The sequence below is a fragment of the Manihot esculenta genome, chromosome 2 (genome assembly GCF_001659605.2).
Source record: "Manihot esculenta cultivar AM560-2 chromosome 2, M.esculenta_v8, whole genome shotgun sequence".
NCBI classification, from domain to species: Eukaryota; Viridiplantae; Streptophyta; class Magnoliopsida; order Malpighiales; family Euphorbiaceae; genus Manihot; species Manihot esculenta.
The window spans coordinates 8,006,644-8,017,969 of NC_035162.2; the positions used below are offsets into that span (position 1 = coordinate 8,006,644).

At 44.6% G+C, this 11,326-nt stretch overlaps 1 protein-coding gene across 2 annotated transcripts; it reads right to left on the reverse strand.

The window, feature by feature from the left end:
- Positions 1–2,233, reverse strand: LOC110609097 (histone H3.3). 2 transcript variants are annotated; one of them, XM_021748438.2, is made up of 5 exons: positions 2,078–2,233; positions 1,885–1,969; positions 665–741; positions 438–528; positions 1–347 (listed from the first exon to the last, which is right to left on the reverse strand). In XM_021748438.2, the coding sequence occupies exons 2-5, from the start codon at positions 1,954–1,956 to the stop codon at positions 177–179; spliced, it is 411 nt and encodes a 136-aa protein (XP_021604130.1). In that variant the 5' UTR covers positions 1,957–1,969; positions 2,078–2,233; the 3' UTR covers positions 1–176. The 2 variants fall into 2 exon arrangements, with proteins under 2 accessions (XP_021604130.1, XP_021604131.1); XM_021748439.2 differs by having other exon boundaries at positions 2,072–2,218.
- Positions 2,234–11,326: the final 9,093 nt, after the last annotated feature.

Here is an 11,326-nt window from a genome sequence, read left to right on the forward strand (position 1 = left end):
TGGAGAAAATGGAACGACCACAATTCGTAATCTCAAAGAAGTGAATTATACAAATTACCAACATTCAGTAAGTAGACTACAAGTTCAGAGCAATCCATATTAGAATGGAACAAGTAGAAAGTAGAAACAATGTAGCATAGGAACAGTGACCTAAACGAACCAACGACAAATAAAATTTAGGCCCTTTCACCACGGATTCGCCTAGCAAGTTGGATGTCCTTAGGCATGATAGTGACCCTCTTGGCATGGATGGCACAGAGATTCGTGTCCTCAAACAAACCAACAAGATAGGCCTCTGCAGCCTCCTGAAGTGCAAGAACTGCATGGCTCTGAAACCTTAAATCCGTCTGAACAAAATCCATAATAAAATTAATGCTCAAATTACATAGACAAACAATCAAATGATAAAAAAAAGGTGGTTTTCCTATAAATATTACCTTGAAGTCTTGTGCAATTTCACGAACAAGACGTTGGAAAGGCAACTTGCGGATCAAGAGTTCAGTGCTTTTCTGGTACTTACGAATCTCACTATCAAAGAAATTCAATACACAATAATATTATTTATGCTGTTTCACTAGAATACACATTAATTTCAAAATATATAAAATTCAAAAGAATATCAGAGGCAGAGCATAGAAAGTACATCTTGAAAATGAACCCTTACCGAAGAGCCACTGTACCAGGGCGATAACGATGAGGCTTTTTGACTCCACCAGTGGTGGGTGCAGACTTTCTTGCAGCCTTCAGTTCCAATACAAGGATAAAACTAAAGGTTACTGATTTCAAATGAGGGATAGCACCATAAAAATCATAATTACCCTTATAAAGCTAAATGCAAACAAAGATAAATATAAATACTCTCTCTTATAATAGATAACATTAATTGCTGGAGCTTGCTCCACAACATGATCAGTGTCTCCAACCCCAGTAATGGAATAAATCATTGTTAATTAGTAGTGCTCCAGAGCAGAACTGCTATTTGCTTAGATGTGCTTCCAAATAATGAGTTTATGCACAAAAGTTACGGAACTACATACACAGGAATGGAAAAATATAATGAGTTTGTGCACAAAAGTTACGGAACTACATACACAGGAATGGAAAAATATAATGAGTTTGTGCACAAAAGTTTCGGAACTACATAAACAGGAATGGAAAAACTGTCTTGCAAGTAGTGGAATAGATGAGAAATGCAAGAAAATTATCAAAATTTTGACTAGGAGTAGTCAACAGAAATGTAGGAAAATATGGTGGCATTGATTTGGGCAGTTTTTGTATTTTAGGTTTCTTAATTTTGCTTTTGTAGGTGATACCATTGTCGTTCCATTTTTGAGAGTGACCTATATGCCTGTAAGCGAATGTGGATGGCGCTACAATTCATGTAAGAATAAAGGAGCTTCTAATATATATTTTTTGTGTGTGTTTGGGGGGGGGGGGGGGGGGGCGCTAGGATAAAGAAAATCACATGTTTGATCACGAGTGAAAGTTGAGGGGCTTTCTTTTCTTTACTTTGTTCCCCATTAATGCGAAAAGGGGAACTCACATAGAAAGACAGAAAGGGGTACAGGTGTTTATTAAGATAATTCAGAATATGCCACAAAAAAAATTATCCGCATATACTCTTACAAAATTAATTTATAAGACACAACAGACAGTTCAATATCTCCATCAATTAGATTACTCTTAATCGCACAAGCAAAATATCATTAAAAGGTTTGATGAACCCTAAAAATTTGCTTCGTAAAAATTTGCTTTTTTTTTCAGAATAAGTAGGAAAAAGAAAAGGTTAAGGAACTTCAGGAAGGAAACCGAACGCAAACCCTAATACCAAAACATAGACTCAAAACACATAAAAGATAGCAACAGAGAGAAAGAGAGAGATGCCTTAGTAGCGAGTTGTTTCCGGGGAGCCTTCCCGCCAGTGGATTTGCGAGCTGTTTGTTTGGTACGTGCCATTTTCACCTGAAATCTACACAAAGAGAGCGAGGTCAAATCAAATTATAAACAATTGGAGAAGAATTGGGCAAACATTCTACCACAGGGGCAAAAAATCAAAATTTCTAGGGCTTACAGTTACCCCTAATATGGAGAGAGAAAGCCTTCCTTATTCGTATTTCGAATGTGCCGACAGTAGGGGAGATAAGCGGGATTGGGTTTTATAAGCCCGAAAAGTGCGTGAAGCGACGTCGTAGGTGCGAGTAAATATTAGATAAATCTATTGGAACTAATATTAGGGATTTTTTTTCCCGAAAGGGAAATTATTATTTTTTAATAATTACTTTTTTATTTGAAATAACAATTACTTTACTCTCCCAATGATATAATATTCTAATGAAATTTATTAAAAATTTAATGATAATTGGTTTTGAGGCATTTTGGTTATTGTTGATGGTTAAAGTGTTTGTGTTTATATTTATTTTGTTTTTAAATAGTTTATAATCTCTAAAATGATTATTTTATTGAAGCAGGGTAATGTAACATTTCTCTCCAATAAAATTACTAGTTTGAAACTTTTGTGCTCTGTCACATAGAAGATTATAGAAGATTTAAGAGTCGTTCAACCCCTCTGAAAATAGATCTTATTTTATTGTGCTCATCTTTTTATTGATTGTAGTTTATTTGTTACAGTGGTTTGTTTTATATTTGATTTTCAGAAGTCATAACCTTCCGATTCAAAAATAGTTTCAATCTTTGTAAATCAAATTTACTGCACTTTACGGTTTCAATTCTAATTTTAAGCAGTTTAATTCTAATTTTTAAGTAATTCAATTGGCATAATATTTTCTTTTTTAATTTTGTTCATCACTTTTTTTCAAACGATTAAATTATCAAATCAAGTTGTCAATTTCAGCTTATTCCCACTCTCTTATTTTTTTTCCCTAACATGCAATAGTAATTGCATTAACAATAATCTTCAGCTTATTCCCATTTAATATTGAAGATCTGAAATCCAGAAAATAAGATTTTACAGAGGTTTTGTAAACTTAGAAAAAACTTAGGCGCCCCTCCAGAAGAGAATGTTTTGTCCTTTTATCTGTTTCCATTATCTGTCAGTGACGTATAACTGCCTGGCTTCCACTGGGCTGCCTGGCTTCCACTGGGGCCATCTGTCTCTGCCATACTGATATAATCGTACGAGGATATCAGATTCCTGCCCCATGCGTAACGGCCTCTGATTTCCCCGGACGCGCACGTAGATGGACCCACAAGGCGGATGGGTCGGTCCCTTTCCTGATTTTGAGCTGGACCCGAAGATTGGATTAGATTTGAGCCCAGGTAGGATCTGTTTGACGGGCCGTGTAGACTGGGTCGGCCTGGTTGAGGAAGGTAACTGGAGCCCGGTCTTAAAGCTGAGCGGACCGGACCTGGTTCATGTGGTTCATGTGGGAGACTTGAAGGCCTCCAGATAATGGGCTGGTACCATGGGCCTGACCCCAGACCGGGGTGAAGAGATCCAGCGGTCATCAATTGCCCCTTTACCTTCTCATCAGTTATTGTCCGACTGATGAGGGGGTAAATATCGAGAGTAATAATGACCGCGCCGCCCCAAGACAAAATTGCTCAAAACATCTTTTCGGCTCTTCATTGTTTCAAATTTCATTTCCTGTCAGTTTCCTCAGAACGTTCGCTCTTCTCTGCTCTACTGCTCTCTTTGCTTTCCTTTGCTCATCCGCCCTAATCGTTTTTCAGGTACGCCTCTCCTTTTACCATGGATAATTCTAGCCTCCCCGATGTTGTCAACCTAGAGTCTAGCATCACCCCATCCAACATTAGGAGTTTCATCTCCAGGGAATACCTGGATACCCCTCTTTTTCACATCCGGGCTCCTTACCAAAATGAAAGGATCGTCCTCCCTGATACTTCTCCTCCTGGCCTAATCGACCCTCAAAGAGACGTAAGTCTAGTCTTCTTTATCAAGCAGAGGGAGTATGACTTGTCCTTTCCCTTTTCTCCGTTTTTTAACGAGGTCTTCCGGTACTTTGAGATCACCCCTCGAATGCTAACCCCTAACTCCGTTCTTTTCATGTCTTGCTTTGAATCTGTGTGTCTGAGCTGGGGGTTCACACCCACGGTTCACCTATTCGTCAGCTTCTTTAGGCTGGTCAAAGCGAGCCAAAAATTTTACTACTTTGCCCCTCGCGGAGGGTTATCTATTTTTACGGGCTATAAGGACTCCATCAAAGGCTGGGTAGAGGGGTTTTTGGTAGTAGAGTTGAAGAAAGAGACGGGATTGGCTTGAGAGCTCAATCTCCCCTGGGAGGATGTCTCTCTGGGTTGCAACGACCTGCCCCAGCTGAGCCTCACCGATCAGGTTGGATATCTTCGACTGACTTCTGTGAAGAAGAAGTATGACGTCGAAAAATGCTTGTTTGCGTCCAATCTTCGGGATATTAAGGACGCGGGTATCCTATCTTATTTACTTGCTTTAGCTTTTGCTTACGTGATCTTTGCTGAGAACTGTACTGACTTGTTCTGATTTTTAATTTTGCAGCTTCCGAGGTGAAGATGGATCAGATCAAGCCTCCCAAGAATCTCATACTGTCCCGAGAGAGCATGGACGCTGCTCTGGATGGCTTCCTGGCTGGGCAGTCCGTAAGGGAGGCTACTCAAAGGGTGGCCGAGGTTATTTCTTCCAGATCGGTTACCCGACCTCCTCCTCCTCCGGTCTCCTCACAAGCTCCTAGGCCAAGCTCCCGACGTAGTAAGTCGTCTCGGCCCTCTAGTCGCAGCAGATCGAGCTCGGCTCACCAGTCCTCTCAAGCCCCCCGGCCTCGACGCTCCTCTACTGAGAGGCTGGAAGAGACTCCAAGAACTATTTTCGAAGTGGCTGAGGACGTCGGGCTGGCGAGGACGGATCCTGCCCTTCCTCCTGTGGACGCTTCTGATGTGGGGCTTGAAGTCCCCGCTGTTGCTGAGGAGGAGGTCCCCAAGGTGGGGCTCGAGGCCCATTACTGAAGAGGAAGCTCTAGGGAAAAGTAGGGAGGTTATTCTTGTAGACGAAGATGTCCAGGAGACCCCTACCGGAGATGTTGGATCCGGCCCTGTTAATGATGGGGGTGTCACAGAGAAGGCTGGGGACAAGCGTCCTGCCTCCCCCGAGATGTCCGCCCCAGCTCTTGTTCGGAAGAAATCCAGGGCTTCCAAGGGATCAGCTCCAGCTCTCCCTCCTATTGGAAAGAAAAAGGAAGCTTCCAAGGGATTATCTCCAGCTCTTCCCCCTCTTGAAAAGAAGGATGTTCCTGTGATACCCCTGTTGTCTGCTCCTGACAACGACATTTTGAACGCGGAGGACATCACTCATCAAACTCCGGCTAGCGTTGTAGCGGAGATCTTGCGGGAGCGGATGTTCGGGGGAATCACGGAGGCTTCGGACTCTCGTCTGCTTGCTTTGACCGGCCATTTGGCTGGCTTCACACGAGAGCAGGTAGCCTTCCAGTCTCTACCTCGAGGGGAGCTCGGAGATAGGATCAGAGAGATGCTCCTGATGGTAAGTTGTTCGTTCCGATTTCTGCTCGTATTCCAATTTTCTTTGTTTCTTTGTTCTGACAGCTTTCTCTTTTTGTACTAGGTGATGGGCCTCTTCATGGAGGTGGACGCTCGCGACCTCTCTCTCCGAGAATCTGTTGATCGTCGGATCGAGGAGGCGCATCTGGAGGAGAACCTGTCTGCGACCAGTGATGCCAGGAGCAACCTTGCGGCAGCTCAAGAGCATTCGAGGTCCCTAGAGGCAGAATTGTCTCACGCCCGGAGGGTTTTTAAAGAATCTGACGAGAGGGCAGCTGCTGCTGAAGTCCGCTGTGAAGAAGTCCTGAAGCAGCTGTCCTCCACGGTAGATGCCCTTCGTGAAAGGGACGAGGCTATAAACTACGAGGCCCAACGTCAGTACGAGGCCTTGAAGGCTGATTTCGAAGGAGCCCAGGCTCGTCTTAACAAGGTGGAGGTCCAGAAGGAGGGGGCGCTAGCTCGAGTGGAGGTTCTCGAGCAGGAGTTGAATAAGAGTTCTGATCGCATTAGAGATCTGGCATCAGCGGCAGAGGAGTCTAAACTTCTCAATCAAAAACTCTGTCATGAGGTCAAGACTTTGGAGCATAGATGTTCAGCCTTGCTCGAGGATGCCAGACTCGCTGAAGACAGGGTCTAGCTGGAGTGTGAGAGGCGTCTGATGGAGTATAAAGAGTCTCCCAAGCTGAAAAAAGAGATCGAGCAGGCTTGTGAAGCTCGCCTTCAGGATTATAAAAGTTCCTCTGAATTTAAAGCCAAGATAGCTGAGGCCTGTGAAAAGCGACTTGCGGAGTTCCAATGCTCTGATGAAATGAAAACTGCCATATGGAATAAGGGCTTCCGCATATTCGTCTCTGGGTACAACCGGGGCCTAAGGACAGCCAGATACGCTCCCTCTACCCCGTTGGCTGAACTTCGAGCTGTAGAGGAAGACTCTGATGGCGAGGAGGTGCTTTACGGGGAGGATGACAGACCTCTACCCAAAAGAGCTTCTCGCACTGCAACTGAGCCTTCTGAAGCAGAACCCGAGCTGGGAAACGACGATGCTGGGCCTCAAGGGCAGGAGATCGTGCCTTTTGTGGGTACTGGGGGGTCTGAGCCAGAAGGTGCCAGATCTCTCCCAGATGATAATGTAAATAGTGCAAATGTAGATAAAGATAGTGTAGGTGATGATGTACCTAGGAGCAGGGGCGGAGGGAAGGTACGGCAAGGGGGGCACGTGCCGTACCGGCGACCGGAAAATGCTTTGAAGGGGGATGAAGGTGCCGCAGCGGCGCAGCCGGTGCCCTACCAAAGGGAAGCTCCTGGCTCCGCCACTGCCTAGGAGTATAAGTACTTTAAGGACTGTTTTTCCTCCAGTAATCTTAGATGATTAGACTGTAAATCTTCTTTTTCCTTTAATGAAATTTAATTTTCTAACTGTGTTGGTACTTTGAGTTATTTTACTCGTTATTTATTTCTCTAGCTTCATCAGATAATCTGTCCAAATCTACTAAGCCAATGCATTAAGAATAAGCACTTAAGCTTTACGCCCAGTGATCCCTCTAATGCCCTTGAGCTAATCAGGGCTGACAATTCAGTGAGAAACTTGCCCCTTGACTTATGAATTTCTTCAATCTTGCAAAGGTATTCTTATCCACAGGCTTTTTCCAAGCTGGATTTATCTTAAGGATGAAGACCCTTAAGCTATGTATTCACTTAATCTCTCACAGAATTTAATCATGTCGGGCCTTCATCATGAGCTCGGTTTTTAACAGTTAATTGAGCTCTCAACTTACGAGTTTTAATGATTCTCATGAGGATAGCCTCATCTTTCTATCATTATTCCCTTAATATGAGCTTGGGTGTATAACCTTCATATAACCAGAATAAAGAGGATCATGTACCTTTTAAGTAATGTGCCGGGCTGACTTGTTGCTCTTAGCTCAGTTTAAATAGGGATCAAAGCTAGGGCTTTGTTTGTTCGCGCTTTAGATTTCTTTTTGGCCTTTCTGAGCTCGGCTCTTTTTTTGCTTTGTTTTTCTGGACTTATATTTGCGTGTTTCAGGTCTGCACCTTTGGCGCTATGTTGCTTTTGTCTTTTCAGCTTAGTTCTGGGGTGCCGTAGGCATTTTGGGAGCCCGGTCACCTACCTCACTGAGGTCTTGCGCAGGGTTCGGGCTCTTTGGCCTTACTGTTGCTTTGTCATCTCAGCCGGTTTTGTGGTGCCAGAGGCCTTTTGGGAGTCCGGCCACCGAGGTCTTGCGCAAGATTCAGGCTCATTGGGTGCCAGGGGCCTTTTGGGAGCCCAGCCACCTACCTCACTGAGGTCTTGCGCAAGATTCAGGCTCATTGGCCTTACTGTTGCTTCGTCATCTCAGCCGGTTTTGTGGTGCCGGGGGCCTTTTGGGAGCCCGGCCACCTACCTCACTGAGGTCTTGCACAAGATTCAGGCTCATTGGCCTTACTGTCACTTCGTCATCTCAGCCGGTTTTGTGGTGCCGGGGGCCTTTTGGGAGCCCGGCCACCTACCTCACTGAGGTCTTGCGCAAGATTCAGGCTCATTGGCCTTACTGTCGCTTCGTCATCTCAGCCGGTTTTGTGGTGCCGGGGGCCTTTTGAGAGCCCAGCCACCTACCTCACTGAGGTCTCCGATCCCAGGGCTGTCTGTAGGTCTCAGGCCTTTTGTTCTGCTTCTTCTCATGCCTTTCTAACCTCCTTTCTTTTGAGGCTTTCCTGTCTGTTGACTCTTTAGCGAACCTACTCGTCACTAAGGCGTCATCTTGCCTTATATATTTCTCCGCCCTCTTCATCAGCTCTGCTAGTGAGGTGGGAGGCTTCCTGCTCAACAAGCCGAAGAACTCAAGTGAGGTCGTCCCTTTCTGCATGGCTTCCACTGCTCTGCCCTCATCTAGCTCAGGGATCTGCAAGGCCTCCGTATTGAAGCGGGCCACGTATTCCCTGAGCGATTCATCCCTGGGTGGGAGGCTTCCTGCTCAACGAGCCGAAGAACTCAGGTGAGGTCGTCCCTTTTTGCATGGCTTCGACTGCTCTGCCCTCATCTAGCTCAGGGATCTGCAAGGCCTCCGTATTGAAGCGGGCCACGTATTCCCTGAGTGATTCATCCCTTCTCTGTCTGACTGTCTCCAGATAGCTCGTCTTCCTGCCTGCCGGCACTCCGGCGATGAACCGGCTGATGAAGCGAGTGGCCAAATCTCCAAAGCTTCTGATACTTCCAGTCTCCAGGCTGTTAAACCACGCCCGCGCTGGCCCCGAGAGCGTCGTCGGGAATACCTTGCACATCAAGGCATCTGACAAAGTCTGCAGCTCCATGAAAGTCTTGTAGTTCAAGATGTGCTCTCGGGGGTTCCCAGCTCCGTCATATGCGGCCATAGGTGGCATCATAAATTTTTTGGGGACGATCTCCTACTGCACCCACTTTGAAAAGAGTGAAGAGGTGGGCAGGAGAGTTTGATTCTGATCTTTCGTTCCCAACTCGGCCAAGAGTTGCTCTCTCATCTTTTGCAGCTTTTGGTTTATATTCTCCTCCTCCTGCCTGGATTTTTTATCCTGGCGGTACTCCTCTTCCTCTGCCTCGCTTCTCGTCCACTTGGTTGTTCCGGCGGAATAACTGTCGGCCTCATCGTTCTCAATCATTTCCCTCACCCTCTTTCCATGAACTCAGGCCTTCGGTTCTTCCTCTCCCCCGGTTCTCCGCTCCCTTTCTCCGGTTTCTCGGCTGACGACTTGAGGGTGATTGAAGGTAGGTTGAGGTTCATTAGTCTGGGGTTCTTCTACTACTGGCAACGCATTCACAAGGGTGCTAAGGCCCCTCCGTTGCAGCATCTACCCCAGCCAGTGGGCGGTGTTTTGTAACTGGAGGGCCATGGCCTGGAGGTCCTGGTTGGATAAGACAGCTCCAGACATGTTTCCTGCCGAGTTCGACGAGGGGTTGAAAGGGATGAGTGGTTGGTTGTTTGGAGTTGTAGGACTGGAGAAAGAGAACTGCTGCCCCTCTTGGACAGAGTTCAAGTCGTTGGGAGTGTTAATGGTGTCGTTTTCATTGTGGTTAGCCATCGTGGATCTCAGTGGGTGTGTTTAGAGTGGAACTCCGGTGATGAAAAGATCTCTTTCGTTTCCCACAGACGGCGCCAATTGATGATCTGAGATCCAGAAAATAGAATTTTACAGAGGTTTTGTGAACTTAGAAAAAACTTAAGCCCCCTCCAGAAGAGAATGTTTCTTTCTTTTATCTGTTTCCATTATCTGTCAGTGACGTGTAACTGCCTGACTTCCATTGGGCCACCTGTCTCTGCCATACTGATATAATTGTACGAGGATATCAGATTCCTACCCCATGCGTAATGGCCTCTGATTCCCCCCGGGCGCGCACGTGGATGGACTCACAAGGTGGATGGGTCAATCCCTTTCCTGATTCTGAGCTGGACCCGAAGATTGGATTAAAGTTGAACCTAGGTAGGATCTGTTTGACGGGCCGTGTAGACTGGGTCGACCTAGTTGAGGAAGGTAACTGGAGCCCGGTCTTAAAGCTGAGCGGACCGGACCTGGTTCATATAGGAGACTTGAAGGCCTCCGGATAATAGGCTGGTACCATGGGTCTAGCCCCAGACCGAGGTGAAGAGATCCGGCGGTCAGGTGAAATCAAAACAGTCCTCTTTATAAATTTTAAAATCAATTCAAACCCACAAATTATAGAAAAAATTGGATGCCTACCAATTCAATACCTGAATCGATCCAAAAAAGTCTACCTATAGTAATTTATAATATTTTAATTCTTATAAAACTTGTAAGAGTTTAATATTTTACATTTAAATTGATTTTTTTAATCAACAATTTTATAAGTTACGAATTTTATTAAATTTCAGAAGCTGTACCATAAATTAATATTATATTCTTAAACTCATTAAGCCGAATTTGGACAAATGTTTTCCATTTTACGAAGGATTGAAAACCTCCACTTATGATTTCAATATTTTAATTCTTCCATTTATGTCCAAAGGATTAAACAAGGAGAGAAAATACATCTGACTATTTTGCCACTATTCTCATATACAATTTCATTTCTCCTCTGTATCATCTATTTCTCTCATCTCCCTTATTTCTCTCTCTCTCTCTCCACAACTCCAATCCCTCTTGCCTCTACAAGAGAATTCCAACAAATTAGAAAATACCAACAAAAACTAAAATCCAAACTCTCCCACTCAAACTGCCTACCGTGTAATATCAATTATATACACTTCATTTTCACATGGACTAGCCGCCCCTACTCAATATCCTAGAAAGATCACACAAACTCTAACCCACTCCTAAGCAAGTTTGAAGGCATTATCTATACAGCTGGTCAAGAACTAACATAAAAATACTTCTTCAAGAATTATCTATGCAACCTAAAACTTGAGTAACCAAGTCAAAAAAACCGGTTGGGATCACGGCAATCTTTCTTAACTAGGACATAAGAGAACGTTTATACTTGTGAATTTGAGTTAAATATAAAAACCCTTTGGGATTGATTTTGAACCCTAAGAAACTGTGAAGAAAAAAAAAATTGCGACAGTAACGATGCTTATGAATAGTTCTAATGATTATATCCAATGGTGATAATCAGTCACAACCCACAGTAGTAACAGAGATGGTGGTGGTGGGGCAATGCTGGGGTAAAGGTGGCATCATCAAAAAGTGGAGTTTACGGTGCTATGGCAAAAGTGGCAACATCATATTATGGCAGTGCGGAACAACGATAAGCGGCAGAGGGACATCATTGGAGGGTAGTGAACCCAGCGGGAAAATATTTAAAAACATTCCCGTTTTATGAAATCAAAGTAAC

Excerpts from the sequence above, each read along its gene's own strand:
- LOC110609097 (XM_021748438.2), bottom strand. The coding sequence starts at position 1,956 with ATGGCACGTACCAAACAAACAGCTCGCAAATCCACTGGCGGGAAGGCT. Across the intron at positions 742-1,884 it reads GGAAACAACTCGCTACTAAG|GCTGCAAGAAAGTCTGCACC; the intron begins GCATCTCTCTCT and ends TTGGAACTGAAG. Across the intron at positions 529-664 it reads CCTGGTACAGTGGCTCTTCG|TGAGATTCGTAAGTACCAGA; the intron begins GTAAGGGTTCAT and ends TTTCTTTGATAG.